At 35.4% G+C, this 24,687-nt stretch overlaps 1 protein-coding gene across 20 annotated transcripts in view; it reads left to right on the top strand.

Annotated features, from left to right (window-relative positions):
* Positions 1 to 24,687, top strand: part of gramd1bb (GRAM domain containing 1Bb) — a 182,377-nt gene that overhangs the window by 132,932 nt on the left and 24,758 nt on the right. For 18 of the 20 annotated variants that reach the window (XM_058751053.1, XM_058751052.1, XM_058751051.1 and 15 more), the window contains one exon: positions 24,102 to 24,315. In XM_058751053.1, the coding sequence (XP_058607036.1) occupies positions 24,102 to 24,315 (214 nt within the window). Of the gene's footprint in view, positions 1 to 1,078; positions 2,319 to 17,689; positions 17,817 to 24,101; positions 24,316 to 24,687 lie in introns of those variants that run through there. The other 2 variants (XM_058751054.1, XM_058751055.1) reach the window with 2 other exon arrangements.

Raw genomic sequence — 24,687 nt, 5'->3', positions numbered from 1 at the left:
GATCCTGAAAGCTTGTATTTTTGCACATCTCTAGCAAACGTATGCGGCGTGAACAGCTGCTGTGTGCGTGATAGGTCAGAGCACTGCTGTGTTCTAACTTCATAAAACACATCCCTTTTGCTTTTGCTCTTGAATTTAGATTTTTCACCCATAAAAGATAAAGCAGAGTGGATTTAAGCTACTTATACAGGGCTTCAGTCTTCAGTTAAATAGTTGGACTGGTTCGATTACAATGTTTCCCACCTATGTTTGATTATTCGCTGTCAGTTATGTCGCTTATGAGAAACATTAAATATCAAACAATCCAAAAGTGAAACAAAACAGCACAACTTATTTTCCCTGCACAGCATTAGCAGTTTGTCATTTTGACCCAAACCAGTCTTTATCATGCAACCATTATTAAACCGCATTAGGCTACTGTTTTTCATAACAAATACTGTTGTTTTATAGAAACCATGTATTTTTTACCGTAGTAATAAGAAGCTACCCTAGTTTAAAAAAAAAGAAAGAAAAAAGTAATATGATTAAAATACATTTATTTCATACTAAGTATAGTTTAAATCTATTAACATATTTACTGCCATATCGCTCAAGGCTTAATAATATAAAAATTAGAGATGCACCGATTGCAATTTTCTTGGCCGGTTCCGATTTTTTTGAAAGTGTGACCTGCCGATACCGATTTTTGCCGTTTCCGTTTTATTTTATTTCTAAAAACTATAATTGACAGCATATACAAACAAAAATCTATACTTTTTTTACATAATAAAAAATTAAAACCTTTTTTTTTTTTTCAGTAAAATATATACATATACAGGTATATATATATATATATATACATACATACATACAGGTGTATATATCTATCTATATATATATATATATATATATATATATATACACACATACTCACAGAGCACTGTATTTTGAGAGTTGTTTAAGTGAGTACATCTGTACATCTTGTCCAGATTGGGGGCATTATAATGTTTAACCCTGGAGAACCCACGGGGTCAAATTTGGCAAGCAACATTTTCAATTGTACAGACTGGCCTTAAATTTGTTTATTACCTGATAACCACCATGAAAACACAGGTGGTAAAAAGAAAGTCACATGATGAATCCGAGTTCATCACAAGTAGCTTGTCCAAAAGCTGAGATAGATACTAATGTATAAAAGATGCACAAACACATAAACACAAATCACTATCGTGATAACAAGCATGACAATAAAATAATGCAAGAAACATTAATTAACCATATAAGATGTAACATATAAGAACATAACAAATTGCAATTTTATCTCAAATGTGTTTTACAAGATTTGTTTAAGTCCAGATTATCTGTTGCACAACTTCTCATTTGATTAAATGTTGGATTTAATGAGATGTTACATAAAATCCTAATGTACATAACTGATGAGAAGGGAAAAACAAATAAGAAACAGTTGTTTCATTGAAAAACAATCAAATGTGAGCTGTCACTGAGAATGTCAATTTTCAGTTTTTTACTTAAAATTTTCACTTTCAAAAACATCTTAAACAACAGTCTTTTACTGTAAAATGAATGAAACGTCCCATTAGATTTGTTAGAGTTTTGCACTTAGGGAACATATCTTTAAACAAGTAACAGGTTTTTACTGCAGCATTGTTAGTTGTTTACTGCTAAAATTGCAATCGTTTTTTTTAAGGCTTGCTTTTGGAACAGAGCCATAGTATGTGTGCATTAGCAGATTAGTATCTCCGGCCACTGATGATGGAGACTTAATTGTGGCTGATGGGAGGGCAACAGGTCCTCATAATCTCCCACACCGAGACCAGAACTACATAAGCCCACCTCATCTGACCTGACCAGAGGGGACAGTCACAGCTAACCAAACAATATGAGAAAAGCAGAGCGAGGGAGGGAGAGGAAAGGCTGATGAGCATGCTCAGTATCGCTCTCGGCTCAGAGACTGCAGCTTTTAACTGCAGCAGGGGACGAGGGAGAGAGACAGAGCGCACAAGTGAGCTTATACACACACATGCACCGCAACTTCATCACACTCTTTCCATCACGCACATCCAGTAGAGTTTGGTCAATCTGACCGGTCCGGCTGTGTTATATGGGACCGTCTGGATGGTTGGATATTCTGGTAGTGTCAGAGCTAGTTCAGGTGAGTACGTAGACCATCATCTCTCTGAATGGGACGGCACAGCGGGACACTTTCTCTCTTCAGCGGCTGCTCATCATCAACATGCAGCCTCTCCGGCCGCAGCCGCCTGACGCCGTACCAAACACGCTCTCAGCATCGCACCAATGAGAGGCTTCAAACTCGCCTGGTAAGAATGCGTTTTAATGCTTCTTAACTGTTTTTCTGACACTGGGGATGCTTTGTGCCTCAGTGCGTCCATGCCTGATATTTTGTAAAGTCTCCTCGCGTCTCTCTGTGTCGGTCGTCACGTGTCGTGGCACGCGGCCAACTGCAGTGCCGCCCTCCTTTTTTATATTCTTCCACTGCTCCTCCAAACTCCACTCCCTTTCCTTTTTTCCCCCCATCTTTTGTTCTTTTATGCACCTGTGCCCCTAAACTCCCTCTCTGCGTCTGTCTCTTTTCTTTCTCCTCCCCTCCCGTCCTGTGCATGTGTTTGTGAATGCGACTCAGTCATGTGGTGGATATTTTTAGCCGCAAATCACAGCGTGCGGCGCTGAGGAGAAACCAGCGGCAACGTGCAGCCCGCTTCCTCTCACATTGCTGCCTGTGCTTTTCCCAGTTTTCCTCTCTTTAGCTCATTTTGTTCTTTCTTTTCGTCCCATAAGAAAGAAATGTTAGAAATTAGATTTTCTCAGCCTCTCCTAGGCAGTAGTGATATTAAATGGAGAACAAATGGAGGCAAAAATATCAGATTTTTTTTGTTTGTTTTCAAGTTTCCCATGCTGTGCTCACAAGTCTGCAATCGGAAGTCATAGATTGCAATTTCATTTCAAACATTTCTCATAAGATTCTTTCAAGTCCAGATTACTTTTGGTTTTAAATGAGAGCAAGCTGAGAGAAAAATAGGCAAACATGACACATTTTTGTCTTGAGGAAAACAATCTAAAAATCCATCTCCTCCAGTTTCACTAGAGATCTCAAAGATGTCTCACACTTTGCTCAGATTTACCAAAATACTAAAGTCTGCAATCAGAAGTTGTAAATTACAATTTCATCTCCAATGTTTCATACAAGATTCTTTTAAGTCCAGATTATCTGTTGCACAACTTCTTATTTGATTAAATGTTGGATTTAATGAGAACAAATTGAGTAAAAATGTTATCCTGAGAACTATTCCCTAGTATATTAGTATACTCCCAGCTATTCCCTTCATCTCCTTGAGTTTCACAGTAAATCTCAGTTATGATTTGATATTAAAATGTGGGTTAAATGGGAGATGACTTGACCCTTCGGCGGCAATGCACGCATAGTCCCACGCTCTGCTCACTTTGTCAGAAATTGTATATATCCTGTCAGTAAACTTTGAACCACTCTTTATTTAGCTCACTATGAGTGCCCCAGCAGTCAAGGACAGCCGGAAAAGAGAAAGTGGACAATCGCCAATAAAGAAAAAATTCAAAGATTCCACCATCTCCAGAGAGGATCTCGACGCTACTATAAGCTAGCGCTTAAAGAGCAACAAAGTACCGATTCGGTAGAGGCTTCGACTGTAAGAGACACGATAGACTCTGTACTGACCCCAGCACTCCGTGATCTACATTTGGACATACAAACGACCAACGATCATGTAAAAGAGCTAAAAGCAGAAGTTGAAAAGCTAGCCATCGTGGCGAAACAGACACGTGACCGGGTCGATTCCGTTCAAGCAGCTGCGTGAGGATAGGAGGACAGTCACAAAGTTAAGAAATCAGATGGAGCAACTCACCGAAAAAATTACGAACATTGAAGATAGGAGCAGGAGAAATAACGTACGACTGGTGGGGTGTCCAGAGGGGGCGGAAGGCTCAGATGCAGCTGGTTTCCTCAGAGCTAATCTTTCCAAGTGGATCCCTTCCCTGGAAGGCTGTGACATCGAGATTGACCGGGCCCATAGTGTGTATGACGGAAGGAAAAACTCAGATCGGCCGCGCACTTTCATCTTCCGTGTACTAAGATGGCATGACAGATCGGCGATCCTGAAGGGTGCTCGGCAGGCATATCCGGTGAAATATACGCAGGACAATGTCACGCTACTATTTTTTCCTGACTTTAGTCCAGCCACAGCTACCAGGAGAAACAGCTTTAATCCAGTCTTGAAGAAGATGACAGCACTTGGTCTCCAGCCCTTCCTCACCTATCCGGTGGTAATTAAACTACGGCACAAAGGTGAGCAGATGATGTTCGACTCTCCTCAAAAGGCGGAGGATTTTGTTACTTCACTGTCACTGAAGACGTATTCTGCAGCACTACAAAGCAGCGGGAAGGCGTCGGCTACTGTCTCCATCCTCTCAGCTTAATGAGGGAAAATTAACGATGAGGTCTGTGGTAATCCTAACTGCCCTGAAGAGGACAATGACAAGGTGGCCATGGACGCCTGTTCATTTCTTTTTGGAATCTTGCTCCTGCCCTGTACGTTCGTCCACTGATTGGTAAATAATAATGATTTATTTTCTTTATTTTTATTTATTATTATTATTATTCGGGCTGATGGAGAGCAGGTTCAATCACTACGCTTTTGGCTCAGTGGGCCTTTGGGGACATGTCTTGCATGAAGTGGACTGGTCATGCATCAACATTTGTTTCTGTTGTTTATGCAGACCTACACTCTCGGTAATGTGCGGTCTGCTTTGGTTTTTATACACAGTTGTTTTTTTTTCGTTCCTTGTTTTTGCTTTTTTTCTATGCCCTTCAACAGACATCAATACTTTAATTTATTCTGCTTTTCTTTTAAAAGAACTATGCATCTAGGTGGATTGGTATCCAGGATACATACTAATGTTTACATGTCACTGGCAGTATGGCATTGCTTTTGTTTCTCTTCACTTAGACAGAATCTTGGCATTGCGAGCACACAATGCATGTTCTGAATATCTTATCACTGAATGTGAATGGCCTAAATTATCCTATTAAGCGTACCCGGATATTAGAATATTTGCACCATAAATCGATTTCCTGTGCCCTGATACAAGAGTCTCAATGCGATGTGGCACGTTTTCAAAACAAGTATTACAAACTGGCAGCCTTCTCTTGTGCCCCTAATAAAACTAAGGGGGTGCTTATCTTAGTCGATAGGAAGTTACATTTAACTATTGAACATACCGGGAATGATGATGAAGGTAGATTTGTTTTTATACGCTGTAAAATACATAATGACGGGTTAGCACTGGTCTCCATTTACTGCCCGAATGAGGCAGTGCACTTTTCATGAATATTTCCAATATATTACTTGAGCAGATTGATTGTCCTTTAGTGATAGGTGGTGATTTTATTGCTGTTTTAAATCCTGCACTGGATAAATATCACCCTGATACTACAGCTAACCCATCCTTTATCGAATAAATTTATCACTGAACTTAATGTAATCAATCTTTGGAGAATCCAGAATACTACATCTAAGGACTTCTTTTTTTTCTAAAAAGGGTGGAACGTCTGATGGGAGGACCTTTCAAATTTTGAAACAACACACCCTTATGGCACAACTTTAATTTTTTATGTTGAAATCGGCCATTTGTCCGGCCCTCTTGGTCTACATTGGGCAGAAACACATGCGGTGACTTATATGATAACCAGGGACTCTGCTCACTTCAAGAACTAAGAACCAAGTTTTGTTTACCAGCATCATCATATTTTGTCTTTTTTCAGTTACGTTCTGCTCTCTGCTCTCAAGGCCTATGGAGATCCCTGGGCATCCCCTGTTTCCTCTCATCCTATGTGGGATTGGATAGGTCTGGTCAGCCATCGGTTTCTTTAATATATAGTAAACTTAATGATCACACTGCAAAGTCTCTTTCTGTTAAATCTATCTGTAATCGTGAATTAACAGATTTTGATTTATCGGTCGACTGGGAGAGGGTGTGATCTAATCTAATCTTAACTTTAAAAACTTGGCTCATCATTTTATCAATTTCAAAGTCATCCATTGAGCATACATAACTCCTTACAAGAGGTTTAAAATGAAACTGCAATCGACCTATAACTGTCATATCTGTAACATTGTATCAGTAGGTACTTTTCTCCACATGTTTTGGGAATGTTCAATTGTTGTCGGTCTGTGGACTCATGTGGATTCTGTTTTGTCCTTTTTGCTGCAAATTGAAATTGTTATGGTGTGTTATCGCCCCTCCCTGTTGTCTAGTTTGTGTGGATGTTGTTTTGTTGATTTATAATATATAAAATAAATAAAAAGTTGATCACAAAAAATGTGGGTTAAATGAGCTACAGTGGGAACCACAAACCACGGTAAAATGCAGATATTTGTGCCATTGCTAGACACATTATTATATAAAAAAAATAATATCTGATAAACTCACCTCATGAGAAGTGCATTTTATTAATAATAATAATGTGTTTAACTATCCACTTTGTGTTAGATTTATAATAATAATAATACTATTATTAACAATGTATTACTATAATTATTTAGAATAATTATTGTCATATTAATTAAATAAATATAAATATAAATATATACATACATGATAAATGTAACAGTCCACTTTTTCTAATATATATATATATATATATATACATATATATAATATTTGTTATATAATTGTCTATGAAATTGTATAACATTTAATAAATGCAACAAAAACACACTTTGCCCATAATAAAGTCACTGAAACTCTGTTATACATATTCATTTTACAACTTCACATTTTTTTCTCTGCCCATAATTCTCATTTATGACTAGTTTTCTGTCCCTTATGTGATTCTAGAGAAAACATCCGAGACCAAGTTGATGTTTTACATAACTAAGAACTTTCATTACCCCCTCCTGAGCCGTGAATAAGCACCTCTGAGCAGTAAAGTGCTCCTCTGGACTCACATCCCTCAACTCTGTCAATGCTTCAGGGCTTGATTTGACTCCAGCTCATTTGGCACAGGGTTGCAGGGTTACCTTGATTAACATCCATCCAGCTGGTTAGAAGTGTGTCAGGTGTGTGACAGTGTGCTTTTTATAAGAGTCCTCAGAGATGGACGGCTGATTGTTGAAGTGGATCCGTCAGATTTAACCAGAGCGCCTGCATGTGCTGCTCCATTCAAGATGTGACTATTTTTCTTGAGTAGAACAATAAAGAAGCAGATTTTTTTAGCTGAAACCATGGGCCTTGGTAGTTCATAAATGCAAGTCAATTTAAGAATCAAAAAAGCGTATCAAGGAACACAAAATTAGTACCCTTGGCTCCTTACGATATATTGAGGTCTTAAGAAGTTAAATCATCACTTTGTGCAAGAAACTGAACATTATTTACAACATTATTACCTACAATTCAGAACCTCAGGCAAACAGTCCGGATTGATGTCCGGTTGGTGAGCGAATGATTCTTTTGAACCGATTCTTTGTGGTGATCTAGTTGAACCAGTTCACCAAATCGGACTGAAGTGTCTGAAATATGCACATTTTTCACCCACTGTTATGCGCATACAGTACATGAACCGAGCACTTTAATCAAGTGGCCAAATGAATGTTTAGATTGCAATTTCATTTCAAACATTTCTCATAAGATTCTTTCAAGTCTAGATTACTTTTGTTTTGAAATGAGAACAAACTGAGAGAAAAATAGGCAAACATGACAGATTTTTATCTTGATGAAAAAAAAACTAAAAATCCATCTCCTCCAGTTTCACTTTGCTCAGATTTACCAAAATACAGTTCACGGTTCGAGCACCACGGCTATATAAAACTCACTTTCAGATGTCCAGCAATCACTACGACTTGAAATGAGCCAAAATAGCAGCATATTTGATGAAAGAATCATTCAGCGCTTCAGTTCCTCCAATAGTCACTGAACTGAGGAAACAGTCTGACTCGGACTGAAAACTGATGAGCCACTGATATGCGCATACATGACCCAGTGTGTTCACTTTATATGCTTTAACACATTGTATATACTATTGGGTGCTCTAATAATATAATTGCGTATGCATTACTGGTGAATGCCAAACTGAGGTTCTGAATTACAGGTAATAATGTTGTAAATAATGTTCAGTTTCTTGCACAGACCAATTGTTTCACTTCATAAGACTTCAATATATCATCAGGTGCCATGGAGATTACTTTTGTGTTCCCTGATATGAAGAAAAAAATCACCTACATCTTGGATGGGCTAAGGATGAGTAAATTAACAGCATTTTGAATGTATATATATATATATATATATATATATATATATATATATATATATATATAGTAGGGGTGTCAACGTTAACGCATGTGATTAAACAAAACATTTTAACGGATTAATATTTTTTTTTGACACAAATGAATCGTTTGATAAGGTTTGACCCCAACTTCTTCCCGTCATCGCAGCCCGGAAGGTTATCTATCATCGTGTGATGAGGGTACAGCGAACCAGTGTTGCCAGGGTAACGGCACAAGTGGGCTATTTTGAAAATACAATCGCGGGAAAAATTACAGAGCCGTGGGTTGCAGTTTTTTGGTCTACTTTTATAATGTACCGCGGCCACCCAAGGTGTATATAGACAAATAAAAATTAAAATAGATCCTTTTACTAATGTGTATTATACTTGGAATGTATACCTGGCAACTTAAGAATGGAGAGGTGGTTGTAGCATCACAAACAACATGAATTTCAGCCAGAGCATATGTTAAGGCTTTTACACAGCAGAAATAAACATGACAACAGCCACAATAGATTATATAAGATAATAAACACACGATTACGATAGGATATGGTTTGTATGTGATTTTCTTTAAATGAATGTGTACATCAGAAATGCTAATTTGTGCAGCGATATAAACAGCTATAAATAGCATATTTTAACAACAGTAAACGACCAAATTCCACATGTGATCGCAAAAGGAAGTTATTACAAACACTCGATGGTGGTTTGAAGTGAGTTCTGAGTAAAAGTGTACTATTAATCTCATAAATTGTCTTATGATGCTAATATTAGCTCTAATGCACCTGCAGAACAGGTCCAATTCTTCTTTATAATGCATTTTGTCATAATAATTCACGTAAGGACGCAAGAAAATGTTTTGTTGTATTTATTTAGAAATACTTTTGATAATAGTTGGGTAAATGTATACTGGGATTGAAGTGATGTGGCTTGGTAAACGTTTTATTGCCAGTTTAAAGGCTGATAATGGCTGAATAAAAACAAAAGAATAATGATAAAAGAATAATAAGGATTATGTATCATACCTGGCAGAAGTGTGAAAGGTTCTGTTTCCTTAAACTAGTTTGTCATGCATTTCTTTTTCAACACATTTACAGGTAAATCCTAGTATTTAAAATTTCCGATTAATCATGATTAATCACAGTCCATGACTGTAATTAACGTGATTAAATTTTTTAATCGATTGACAGCACTAATATATATATATATATATATATATTATTTTTATTTTTGGGTGAGCTATTCCTTTAAGCTGACTTACATGAGAACCTGTAAATGGTTGTCTTCTCCGGAGCTGCTTGTGGAATAAGTAGAGCGCCTTCTGTCTTCTTCTAATTGATGATGACCTGAAACTGATTGTTTGTGAACTTTATCAGGTTCTGTTCAGTCCGAAGATCTCTGGCTCTTTGGGAAACAGTGTGATTGTTCTCTCTTTCTCTCTTGTTCTCTCTCTGTCACCTGCATTGGAAGACTTTTATATCCCTCTGATTTCCCTCGGGACGCATGCTACTCCCTTCCTTATTCCTCCTGTCTAAATGACAGCTCTGTCGTACTCTTAAATAGGGCAGCACATTTTGGAGTCTGAGTGAGGATCTATTCTCATACAAACAGCCGTGTATGTGCTATCATTATTACAGACTGATTGAAAGGCATTCATAAAGACTGACTGACTTTATGTAAACACATCTTATCTTAAACCATAATTAAGTTATCTGTGAGATTGTATCATTGTTGAAGTAGATAAAGAGATTCATATTTTTTTTTTTTAAAGTTAAATCTCCATCTATTTGTTATTAGTAAAGGTGATGTGTAGATGGTCAATAACACTTTATATGTACACTTTATCAACTATAAATCAACATTTGGTCATAAGCTACCCTGGCTAGCCTAGTCTAGCCTAGCCTAATTCTGCAGTCCTGTTAACCATGCTCACAGAATTTTTATGAAGTATTTTTTTTAATTATTGAATGTTAAATAATTTTTATACATTGTTTATTTAATTTTAATGATAGAATTATTATTATATTTAATATGAATATTATGATATTATTACTATAAATATTATATTTAATACTATAAATTAAAAAAATCCACACAAAAAAAAGTATACGTCACAAATAGTGATGCACAAAAATCTCAGCAACTCAGTTTTTATTTGAGTGTTTATTATTAAATGATTTTGATTGATTGATTGATTGATTAATTATTTAAAACTTTATTGTTGGTTTCTGGCTAAATGAAAAAATAAATGCATCACTAGTAGTCCCAAATGTTAAGAGGCTTGCAAAAATGGCAAGCATGATTTAAAATATATGAAAAGCAAATAAATGCATGCAATCCATATAATATGTATGGTAGTGAATGGCCATTTGAATAAAAAATATATATATTATATAAAACAAAATTATTTAAATTATATTATATTGCCATACATTGTATTGAAGTTATAATGCTGACAGATTTGTTTCATAGGCCTTTAAAAAACTGAAATACAATAATCTGCACATTTGAAATTTGAAACAATAAATATGTACATATATGCACTAAATACACTACAAATGCTCACAATACCTTGATTCAATTTGTGTTTATTTTGGCCTCTTTCCCCTTTCCATTCTGCTCTGAACTTTGAACCATTGCATACTTGTTGTGTTATTTTTTTGGTATTAATGTGGCAGGAAATGCTCTAACGCTTCATAATCTTGCACCACGGGACGTGTTAGATCACACCAGACTTCTAGAACACTAATGAGGTCACTGTGTTGTTTACAGCACTGCCATATGATCGATCAGAAACCATTCCCACATGCCAATGATGCGGTGATGCTGTATAATGACCTGTCATAAACAAGACACTCTCATACCTTTTTATTTTCTTTCTTCAGCACCTCTTCACCTTTGGTCATTGTTTTGTCATATGCAATCTCTCTTTTGAGTGAGCATTGCAGACTCCTTTGGAATAAGTGTTTATTCATAGGGTTCAGAAGTTTAAACCTCTCAGGCCTCTTTTTGTGTCCAAACAGCTCTTTTTGTTTTTTTCTCTCCATGTTTCATGTACCAAAGAGAGAAAATAAAAGCCATTTTATAATGGGTTCCAAAATATGATTACAATTACTAAAATAGTTTTGTTTTGTTTTTTTTTTTTTTGGGGGGGGGGGTCACTTTTGTTTGTGTTTTTTAGGATGAGTCATGGTTTCCATTGGCTCAGGATGCTATTTATAACTCATTCTTATGCAAAAAAGACATTCACCTGCACTGAGTAATAAGCTTTTTTAATGTAACAAACCCACCACATCCGTCCAGTTATACCTAAAATCATCACAAATCCTGTCACCAGCAGGAGCATTTCCAGATTGCACCTGTCACTCATAATAATGTTGTATTACTTAACGCTGGTTTTGCATTAAGTGCAAATGTTTTGCAACAACAACAATAATAAGAATAAGAATAATAGCCCTTGTGAAAAGAAGTGCACATTAGCACATTTTTGCATATAGTTATAGAAATAATATACTTTTACAAATATACTGTACTTCAGTGTGAACGTAATGTAAATTACATTTATATTAAATGCAGATGGTTGTAATTATAACAGACCCACTTAAGATCATTATATGTAACTTCATAATATTGTCTTTGAAATATGGTTTAAGAGTACTACCAAATGTACTGACGAACATTGCTGTCAATTAAAATGTACTTTAATGTAATTTCTACTGAAACTTGTCATGCATGCATTATATTTGTAATTGCACATTTGTAATGAATTTAGAACATTTAAAATATACGAACTTTAACAGTAATATGAAATAACACACTGCAGTTCATCTTGTTGTCAAGTACTTTACATGTTAGTCAACACATCGAAATAAGTAAAACAAAATAAAACTTTTAATTAGACATTATTACAAAGTATTATTTTTTTCTTGAAAGACTTAATATTAACAAAATAATTGGACATATATGTACAAGTAGAGCATTTTAAAAATATACTTTTAAGATTTGAAGTACACTGCAAGTACACATTCATTACAATTAAATACACTGCCTTTGTTTAAGGGAGGGATGTTTTCCAATCAATGCTATAGATATATATATATATATATATATATATATATATATATATATATTTACTGTACATCGCAACACGAGGCAATTTTCCACCAGATACCGTTACTGAACTAGTTTCCTGTCGTACCAGTAACTGAACCCAGTTGGCAGCTCCAACGAGCTACTATGGATCCAAGTTGTCACAAAGATAGATTTGGTTTCCTCTGTGCTGTTCACTTGGCTATTTGACTGAATTGAATTGCATTGTGTGAGCTCATCAGTGCTGAGTTGAATCAGTCCTGCTTTGCTCCAGCCAATGAGATCGCGTGGTGTTGCCATTTGAGGCCACTTGTCTCGGCGTTGCTGATGTATTGAGTGTGTCCCATGGGAATGACCTTGCTCATAAATGGCAGTAGCACAAGGCTTCTGAGATGTCCCTGTTTGGACATATGAACACACCGCTGTCTTTGCTGAGCCGCACTGATTCACTCTCGTTTTATGAGATAACAGCAGTTAATTGAAATGTTCATGACTAACACACACACACACACACTACCATTCAGTGTGGGGCTGGTAAAATTTTAACTTTCTTATGCTCTACAAGGCTGAATATATTGGATTGAAAACACAGTAAAAACCGTAATATTATTAAATATTTTTGCAGATTAAAAAAAATGCTTTCTGTTTGAAATGTAATTTATTCCTGAATTTTCAGCATCATTACTCCAGTTTTCAGTGTAAACATGATGCTTCAGAAATCTGATTATTATCAATGTTGAAATCAGTTGTGCGTCTTCATATTTGTGGAATCAATATTTTCTTTCAAGGAATCATTAATAAAAAGTTCAAAAGTACATAATTTTTGAAATATGAATGTTTTGATCAAATTAAGTGCTTCCTTGCTGAATGAAAGTAGTATATATGTTATATACTTTTGTTTCTTACTATTATCAATGTTGAAAACAGCTGTGCTGCTACATATTTTTGTGGAAACAATAATGCATTTTTCCCAATAAAACGTTCAAAATAACATAATTTATTTGAAATATAAATGTTTTGTAACATTATAAATGTCTTAACTGTCACTGTTGATCAATTTAATACATCTTTATATAATGATATAACTTGATTACTAATGCAATTAATACATAACATAATTATTAAACATTATAATGCTTTATTAAAAATATGTTTTTGTACAGTTAATTAGAACAATCAACTGAGGGAGTATTTCTAATGGAAACTGGTAACGAAATCTGATCCTGGACCACAAAAGCAGTCACAAGTAGCACATAGCCAATAATACATTGTATGGGTCAAAATTCCATTTTTCTTTTATGCCAAAAATCATTAGGATATTAAGTAAAGATCATGTTCCATGAAGATATTTTGTCAATTTCCTACTGTGAATATATCAAAACTTAATTTTTGATTGTTGATATGCATTGCTAAGAACCTCATTTGGACAACTTTAACTCTCTGGTCCTCTTCATTTAGGAGTCACACTTGCCTCCTTCGCGGTCAAAAGTGATCGAAGCCTTGGAAAGTAATTTTATTTAATTTTTTCAGGAAAATCAATGTAATATATTTTTGTTCAATAATATTTTTTGATTATTATTTATGATTTTGAGGGAATTTTATGATACTATGCAATATTTATACAATTTTAATGAGCTATTTTCTCCAATAGAATGAATATATATATTTTATTTATTTATTTATTTACTATTTTTTAATAAATTTAATATTTCACATTAAAATAGAGTGAAGGCATTTAAAATCCATTCATTTGAACTGAGAATTGGGCCATCTGAAGCAATTAAAAAAATAAAAACTTTTGTAATGTTGTGTAACCTCTTGTATTAGCACCATATATAGATATATACAGAGGATTTTGGATTCCTGTTGTTTTTTAGACATAATTTATTCTTTTTTTTTTTTTTAGGTTTTACTGTTAGATATATATCTAGACATTCTAAAACTACTGAATGTCAAGGTTTAGATATTGTTGGTTAGATAAGTATCAGGTTGTACATTATGATTACAGTAAAACATTAAAATCTTGTTAGAAAGGGAACACATAGAAATAATTTTTGTCACTCAGTATTTGATAATTAACAACAAAACAACAAAATAAGGAATAGATAGTGATCATTCAAAACACTTTATACAAACATTTTGTAACTAATTGATATTTTATTCAATGTAATTCAATAAATGTTAACATATTTTCAAAATGTGCTCTGTTGCAGTCTTACCAGTTCATTTCTGTGTATATATGTATGTGTGTGTGTGTGTGTGCACGTGTGTGGGTGTCTATTTTGCACTCCTGATATTCTAGAGAGTCACCCCTTGATTGCTGTACACTTTTTTTCTGACCAGTGCCTGATTTGTAGTTTGTACCACCAAAAGATTCACTGAGTTTTCACATTTTCTCGTATTTCCCATTCATTTCCTATGTCGGTCATTTTTGACCGCGAAGAAGTCAAGTGTGACTATTTTTTTTTTCTGACCCTTTAACATATCTGAATCATGTCCATGATTTTTTTTGTGTGTTCATTTCGATGAAGCTAAGATTTTTATGACCGAATGGGGCCAGTAAAGGCCATTTTCTCAAAATTGTGATTTTTTTGCACCCTCAGATTCCAGATTTTCAAATAGTTGTATCTCAGCCAAATATTGTCCTATCCTAACAAACCATACATCAATGGAAAGCTTATTTCTATAAAATTTCATTTAAAATCTCAATAAATTTTTTTTAAAAAAAGACCCTTGTGACTGGTTTTGTGGTCCAGGGTCACAAATATTATATGTTGATGTTTCATCTGAGGTCCTCCTCTAGCGAGTGTGCTGTTTCAGAGGAGCACGCCCTGTGGGAGGCTTCATTGATGTCAGCCTGAGACCGGTTGTGTTAGTGAGTGTGTTTGTGCAGGGCTGTGCATCCACGTTTGTGCTGTGTGTGTTTGTGTCGCACCTCATCAGCCTGTATGTGAACGGCTGCTGCTGTCACCATGGATGTGGCTTTACTGTGATAACAGCCGTCGGCGGGAACTTCCGGCCCGGCCGAGTCCTGCCAAGGCCAAGTTGCCATGAAAACGCTGTAAACAGGACAAAAGCAGCTGGCGACAGAACACTGGTCTCCATGCTTCAGATTCAAGACTCTTACTGTAGGAGAACCCACACACACACACACCTTTTCAGTTTTGCAATCTCTTACTGGAATGTTCCAGTGTTGCTTACTGAACAGCCTGAAAACAGGCCGTTTAAGTAAATGAAGAGAAATGTTTCTGTCCAAATAACTTAATACAATAAAGTTCATATTCTGCCACATGAGGCAATCCGTTTCAGGAATAATCAAGCACTACTGATGTTCTGTCGAGCTCAGATGAATGTGACACACCTTTGTGGCTTTAGAGAGACAGTATGAGAATCCCTTCACAGGTTCTGAAAGATCTGCTTATTTGGGTTCAGTTTTCATCAGACTGATGTGATGCTGTGGACCATAATATGACCAATCATCAGCATAATTGGCCCCAAATTGAAGCACTGTTTTCCCATGTACTTTTAGAAAGGGATTATGCTGTCTGTACTTACTTACTTATTTATTTGTTTGTTTGTGATTTATTACTTAATAATAAATAAATACTGAACTTTTGGAACTTATTTGCCAGTAAAACAAATTGTGGGATTTTCTCATAAGCTCAGCTAATAATTTGATCTTTCTCAGAAATCTGCTGGTTTGTTCTAGCTCAGAAGGTCAAAAACGATAAAGAGCAAAAGCAATTATTTTTTCAGGCTATTGTCAGTGATATGACACTCAATTTTGTGTTCAGATCAATTTGTTATATAATTATGTTTTTGAACTTAAATATTTTGATAATACTTTACTTAAAGCCTTTATGTGTAATGCATTATAAAGGGTTATTAAATGGTATGATGCAGTGTAATTATTCAAAATATATACATTGTACAATACATTGTATCTTGTCATTAATAATTATAACCGAATTTAAAATGCATAGTGTAACAATGAATTGATAAGTGTTATAATATATTAACTATGGTTACAATTATTCATGAGATTGTATAACGCATTATAAGGTGTATCACAAAGCATAATTAATGCAATAAAACTACTTGTACAATGCATTATACATAAAGGCTTTAAGTAAAGTGTTACCAATATTTTGTATTGTTATTATTTGAAACGCCTACTAAAAAATGTAATATTAAAGATAAAGATTGCATATTAAAAGGTAATTCTTGAAAAGCATCTTTATTGCCCTTAAAATAAATAAATAAAAGAAGTGCACAGTTGTACTGAATAAATGCCATGCAATTAAGTGTGTGAAAACATTACATCCATATCATTCTTATGTACTTTTAAAGAATATTCTTTCTGTAATAAGTACTTTTTTTAAAAGTATGCTATATACTATTTTTGACAAGGTGAAGTTGTTTTAAATGCATTGCTGAATTAATTTAAATTAACACTTGTATTAAAGAGAAGTAGTAATAGTAGTTTTATTTTAAAGTATTCATATTTTTAAAAAAAAAGTGTGGTGCAACCAACATGCAATAAGTTATTTTGTTGTCATGTTACATGAAACATGTCAGGAGCTAAAAACCCCAGGGACATTTTTGATACTCATAATGTTTGATACCTGATGATATTTGTAGTTTTTACATTATTTTACCTTGTCCACTGATGTGTATTAAATCAGTCAGAAAATATACTGCTTACTTGATCGTTATTTCACACATATACAAAAGCTTTTCAAAATTGTATGAAACCAACATACTGTAAATACACAAGAAAAAATGTATTTTTTATCTTAAGCATCCTAATGTGTTAGAGACAAACATAATTCAATTACAAAGAGGATTTATACGAAACACAAATGCAAGAGAGAGATTCTAAATGTGTGTTTTGTGAACTTGTGTCTGCTTGTGTGTGGGTTTTTATGTGTGCGTGTGGTCTGTAAAGTGAACTGAAAGTGAATGATGTCAGATGTTTCTTTCATCAAGACTGAATAATTAACAAGCCGACGGCTCTGTGCACCGAGCCTGCAGAAAGCATTTCTCTCTCTCTCTCTGGCTCTCACGCACACTGGGTTTTGTCTCCATTATTTTCTCACCTACTCTTCCTCTAGCTTTCCTCTCAGTCTCTCTCTCTCTCTGTCGTCGTTCTCCAACACCTCCTCCAAACGGTGTGCGAGACGTAGCGTCTCCCGAGCCCTGATCTCTTAGATGAGAGAGAGAGAGCGAGAGAGCTGCAGCCAGCATGAGGAGAGAGACGCTCTAGTGCCGCTCGCTCATCCTCCGTACCGTCTTCTTCATCCGTTTGGGAATGCCTCTGTCCTCCCCATCTTCTGTCTCTCCATCCATCCATCTCTCCTTGGCTCTAAGTGGTGCAGAGCGTGGTGGAGGCGTGATACATGGCAGCCAGGTTAGTCCTGACAGACGTGTGTGTTGTTCTGTGCAGGTTCTGCATGGGTTGTGTTGTGTGTGAGCGTCGAGGCGACATAATCGCTGCCTCATTATTTAACGTGTTCAGAGCGACGCGCTCTTGTCTAAGCCTCTTAATGCAGATTGGGTTCTTTCCGTCACTTGTCTGCCTGTCTCTCTCTCGCTCTCTCTCTGTCTGGCAGTGAGGGGGTGTGTGTGAGTGTGTGTGTTTTGATTCGGCAGCAGGAATAGGGTGCGGCACATGGTTTCTGTCACTCCCACACTCTGTGTGTGTGTGTGTGTGTGTGTGTGTGTGTGTCCGTCTGTCTGTCAACACTCACATCTGTTTACATCACTGCATTTTCATTCAAATTTACATATAGTAAACTAATAGCTATCTATTTATAAAAAGTGCCAACCTGCAGTTGTTACCTTGCAGTGCTATTTCTACCATGAAAATGAATCTTGTTGGTATGAATGTGTTTAGTTTGATTCAGTGATGTTAAATAGTATTTCTGACTTGAATAAGGTATATCTATCTATCTATCTATCTATAGTGTGTTTTATTTTTTAAATGTATAAATGAAATGTTATATTACATTTTATTTTGTTATATTATACAGAGTACAAAGCTGTCACTTGCGTGCTATCTTCAGGCGTAAAAAACTAAAAAGGTACTAATGTGTACATTTTAGGTAGCCTACTAATATGTACTTTTAAAATACTACCGTAATATGCACCATTTAGGGGTAAATGGTGTACAATGATGTACCTTTTACCTTTTGCTCTGGTGATAGCTTTGTACTTTTTTCTGATAGTGGTGTGTGCATGTATTCTTGATAACGTGTGTTTTTTATGAACCAAGCTATAGTTGTTTGGTCTGTATTTTTAGCTGTATATTAGCAGCAGGTGTTGTTTACATTTCCACCCTGAAACAGACTGACAGGTTGAGTGACAGAGGTCTGATCTGTCTCATGGTTAAACCTGAGTGTTTGTTTGAGAGTAAAAGTGCACATCTGGACTCATAAACACATGCATCCTTGCAGACTTGTTTTCTAGTTACAATATTTTTTTTAAAAGAATATATAATAATTTTTGAATATATATATATTATTTTTTTGTTCTGAACTTTTTGCTTTTTGCTAAAAAAAAATGCTAATGGGCAAAGAAAACTCTTTTGTGTAAGGTGCAGCCTGACTGGTTTCCTCTCTCAGCAGACTTTTAGAGCTTGGTGCATGTGTGTGTGTGTGTGTCCTTGTTGGTTTGTGTGTAAGAGGGGTCCTGGCAGTTGGTCATTATTCACGCTCAGCCAGTACTGCAGAGAAAACAGAGCCTTCCGGAACAGCCCACAGTCCTTCCCATGGCAAACTGGACAGAACTGTTCTTGTTTGGACCCGTGACAGTTCAGAGAAAGGCCATAGACATTTTGGGGTCCATTGACAATAAAGCGACAGTGAGATCATTCTTTTTAAAGGTGCCTGTTTGTCCCATAGAAAGTTTATCTGAAATCAGTATATTGTTTATTTTTAATTGTGTTTCTTTTTTGCTAACTTCTAAATGGTATCTAACAAAAACAGCCATAGTGTTCATCAAAATACCATATAGGGATCCCTCAGACATGAAAATCCTGGAAATAGTAGAGATCCTTAAATTGAGATTTCCAAAACTGGAGAACTAAATAACACCTTTGTTTAAGGACCAATTATCACTATTAACTAGTAGTTTATCAGCATGCATATTATTAGCAAATTAGTTTATTAAAGCACATATAAATGGCTTATTCTGCATGACCATATTTCAAATCCCTTAACCCTGCCCCATACTTAAACTTAACAACTACTGTACCTTACTAATTATTAAAAAGCAGCAAATTAGAAGTTTAGGCAAAACTTGTAGTTAATAGTTAGTTAATAGTGAGAATTGGTCCCTGAACTATATATAATTGTAAAAAAAATAAAAATAAAAAACACAAAAAAAAATTGTAGGTACATTTTGGAAAATTATAGTATATTATGCTATATGTATGTATTGTACGTACTATATACTAAATTTACATTTAGTCATTTAGCAGATGCTTTTATCCAAAGCGACTTACAAATGAGGGCAATATATATATATATATATATATAATATAACTATATCCAGTAATCAAGAATGACTGGAAAAAAGACTAGAAAATTTGTGGATATTGAATGGGATATAATTATATATAAAACTGTTTTGTTACTGCTACTTTCCTTCAAAATAAAAAAAGAGAGAAAGTTTTACAATGATATTTTATTGGAAGCCATAGTAAACATGTAAGAATGAATGAATGAATGAATGAATGAATGAATGAATGGAAATGTCTTTGTTGGATGGAGCGTTGAGTCAAATGAGGAAAGCCGACAATGTGAGCTGTTATATTTAGCGCTGCACTCTGAATATTGCAAAACAGCCCTGTTACCATAGCAACGTGAACACAGCAGAACTGTCGTGTCATGCTCGCACAAACACACTCATCACACATCGTTGTGTCGTGCACCTGTCAATCTGATGTGTTCGGATGTTGAACTGAAAGCTCTGATTGGTTCTCACATTTTTGATAACATCATCAAAGCACATTTGCTCTGCTGCGCGCTTGCGTTTGTTATCTAACATTCCACCATCTCTCCCTCTCTCTCCTCTTCCCTGTGGAGCCCAACCACTTCCAAACTTGGCCAGTCCTGTGCTGACTGTTTCCATGGAAACATATTCAGTCGTGGCAGGACTACAGCGAAAGGAAAAAAGCTGGCACTGCGAGTGTGTGTGTGTGTGTGTGTGTGTGTGTGTGCATTCCCATTATTTAGGATGGTCGGCCCTCTCCGCTTGACTACGTCTCACACAAACAGAAATTCATCTTCCTTCGCACGTTTACCTTTTAAAGTGGGATGGAACAAACCACTATGAAGTATTTTTCTGAGCTCTGGTTGGTGAATACATGCAAGGAAGAATATGAGAAAGTGAGAAGACGTTTTTATTGTAAAAATTCATAAAGTTTTTTGTTTAGCATTAAGTTGGGGTTAGGTTATTCTATTTATAAGTAGCTGTATATGAAAATAACAGAAGTCTAGGGAATGTCCTCATTTAGATGGTTAAGTAAATGTGTGTGTTTGTATACATCAGGTTTTGCCATCACTGATGGACTGAATAGCTACACAAGAATAGTAAAACCTAAAATCACTTACAATGCAGTCTTCAGTTTGATTCGATTTACAAACTTATGAGTTGATTCGTTTAATGAATCATTCAGAAAGACTCACAAACTCTGGAGGAACCAGTTTGAATCATTCGGATCCTTCACTAAATAAACTGACTGAATCTATTAAAGCAGCTATTGATTCAGTAGATTCAGATGGATTCGTTCAAAACCCTTGTGAATGCATGTTACAATTACAGTTTTAATTCATATTAAATTCAGTTAGTTGTTCTTGAAAGTGCTTTTTTGACCCACTTAGTAGGACTTCAGTACATCTTTGTATTTCTTTTCATAATTATTTGGTTAAAGTGCACTGCCGAATGAACTGACAAGCATTTATGGTAAACTAAAACATACTTTAATGTCATATTGAAACTTGCAGGTCATGTATTTTAATATATTTGTAATGACGAAGTTCCAATTTAGTACATTTAAAACATTTAACCTATATTTCAATTAACACACTACAGTTAAAATTATAATCAAATACTTTACTTAAGTCAACACATATAACACACATGTAAAAGAAATGTAGGCCTACTTCTTTAAGTACACTTATGCTGCGTTCAAGTCCTCCTGGGACTTTCGTACTTATGAGTTAACAAGTCGGAATAACAACGTCAGGTGCGTTCAAGTCACTTTGATCGGAACAAGATGGCGATTGAACTTTTCTACATAAAATTCAATGATTTTTTAAACTCTACATCTACAAAATGATGAATGCATCATTGTGTTTTTGCTTTTTTCTGTTTTTATTCAATTTATGAAGGTGATGTAAACTGAATCATTATATGTTCTATGGTAATTATACAATAATATAATATGTTGTATATGTAACTTATATAGTTTTATGTTACTTTACCAAAAAATGTATCATTTTATTAATTTCAACAAATTTACCATCAATACAGACGCTGCATATCTATAGTCTTTGGCTGCATCCATTGCATCCGACACATTTTCTCACTGACACGCCCCCAACTCTGAAACTCAGGGCTTAAAGAAAATTTCGAGTTTCCCACTCATAACAACGACTTTGTGGTGGCGTTCATGTAAATACGATCTATCCGACATGACTTGAACACACCATTATTTAAATGTATACTTAAGTTTGTTATGAAACATAGTCATGAACGTGGAAAAAGTCAAAAGTTAGTTTTTGCTTTTAAATATATATTTTACTAAAAAAAAAAAATAAATAAACATTTTATTCTACCTCCCTAGGTTGCTCCTGGCATGTAAAATCGATGAAAGCAGTGATTTTCTGCTTTCTGTTAGATTGCTAGTCTGACAGTATGATTAGCATGCATCTTTAGCAGTGCACCTGACAGGCCACAGCGGGTGGCTATCTGTGCTAATCACTGTGATCAGACCACACACACACACACACACACTCAAGGCCTCGCTGAAACTGTAGAATAGCGTAGTGACCTCGTTTTACAATTGTGACTGGCTACTAGTGATGTAAGACGTTGCATAAGAGCCTATAATGTGACCAGGTTGCTCCCTTTGGAAACCGGAGCAAGTCAAGCATCCACAGGGACGAGTCAGCATGCAGTTTAGTTATATATTTATGTAAGCATGTGAGTGAGTGAGTGAGTGTGTGTGTGTGTGTGTGTGCGTGTGTGTGTGTGTGTGTGTGTGTGTGCATGTTAAATTGTGTATGTGTGTTAAATTGATTAGATCATTGTCTTAAATGAACTGTGTTTTTAGATGCAGGCTGTGTTCCTGGAAGTTATTGCTGTTTGGCTTTGTTATCGATTGTTTATTGTGTGTATTAGCATCTGTTAAAATGACATCAGTCTGTCTGTGGTGGACTTGTTAAGGTCAGTGGTGTTTATAAGGTGGACTTTTGTTGATCAGTGGTGTCAATGGAGGGCTGGGTTCGAATCCCACTTCTGACACCATGTCAAGAAAGGAGGCTGACGATGACTCTTTCTTTAGTTTAATAACGAAAACAATAAAAGAACAGAGGTCCAGATACACAAGGGCTTCTTGTTAGCATGCCTACGTTACGTGCTTCCTCTCTTAAATGCGCTTCCCTTAAAGACACATACACAATACTCTGACAAGTGGCATTTGTGGGGGATTTTTAGGTTATTGATGTTTGAAGTGGGTTTATTTTGGTCTGTCACTTGAGTTTTCTTTTTGTCAGTGCTGTTTGTGCTTGGTCAAATATAATATGTAATTTTAATTTAAATGAAATATGGAAATTTAATATAATATTTTATAATGTATTTAAAAATATATTTTAATTTACTAATATGATAATACTTAAAATTTTTATTCAATTTAATGTATTTATTTGCATTTCATTTCATTAATTTTAGTGATTAATATATTTTTCTCTTAATACATTTTCAGGGTTATTATCATTTTCTAAACCTAAAACTAAATCATTAATTGAAGTAAAATAAACAGTAACTGAAATAAAATAAAATAAAATATAAAAAATATAAACTTGTTGCCAAGGCAGCATTTCTCTAAATAAGTTAGAAACTAGAAATATAGTACATCAGTGATACAAAAACAAATCTGATTTGAATGAATTTAGACTCTTGTGTTTAGTATGAATTTTATTTAATTTTCCAGAAGTGCATTACTGTTAATAATAAGGCAAAGGTAAAAAAAAAAAAAAAAAAAGATTTAAATGCTTTATACACTAAGTGCAAATAGTGATAGATGCTGTTCACACTAAATGAAAATAACAGTATTTTCTTTTGCACAGTGGTAGTAGTAGTTTTGATGCTATTTGGCAGATACTATTTGCACATAATACATTATACATAATTATAAAACAGTATGCAATAATCACATATTCAGTGTATAATAATTATATACAAATTTAAGATACTTGCTTTATGTTGTATGTTGTTTTAATATGTAGTTTTAATGTTGTTTGGAAACACCAAACATCTAAAAAATGAGTGTTTTCATTATGTGATCTAAAATGACCAAATGCATGTTACAAAGACATGACTGGCAAGATTACCTTTCTAGAGTTTGAAGTTGTCGCTCTGTGAGAAACTGAAACAATAGTCTTGATGTGTCTGTCTCTTGTCTCTCCAGCACTGCCAGTAACTCTAATCGGAGTTCCCCTGCCTGCTCTCCGGTTCTGCGGAAGCGCTGTCGATCTCCCATTCTGCAGAACGTCGAGACGGACAACATGGTGGAGAAAGGCTCAGAGCAGTCCGACACCTCCAAGTCCCCCTCCACCCCTGAGCAGCTGGTCACACGCACCTTCTCCGGCCAGTCCACACGCAGCGGGGGCAAGAACTCCAAGGTATGCCCTCCTCCTCATCCAGCCCCACCTGTTGGGTTCCTCTCTGGTTCTCCACCAACCCCAGTCATTCTACAACATCACTTCCACTGGGAAACCTGCTGTGTACTGGATATGATGCACTTAATTATGTGGAACGGCCTTATCCTACTGTACCTGCTAGTTTGCCCTGTGTTGTCCAATCATAGCATGTATCCAACCCATTTGGCATAGTTCCACAATAATCTATTTTTGCAAGTAGTTTGCCCCATGCAGGTCTGTTATATTACTGTAAGATATGATTTATTTATTACATATTTATTTTCACATTGAAATTCTGTTAGAGGGGGGACCTTAAATTTGTTTAAACAAGTCTATATAATGCTCAAGTGCAGT

The sequence above is a fragment of the Onychostoma macrolepis genome, chromosome 18 (assembly GCF_012432095.1).
Source record: "Onychostoma macrolepis isolate SWU-2019 chromosome 18, ASM1243209v1, whole genome shotgun sequence".
Classification (NCBI taxonomy): domain Eukaryota; kingdom Metazoa; phylum Chordata; class Actinopteri; order Cypriniformes; family Cyprinidae; genus Onychostoma; species Onychostoma macrolepis.
The sequence above is the reverse complement of the archived record's forward strand: the minus strand, read 5'-3'. Positions and strand labels throughout refer to the sequence as shown.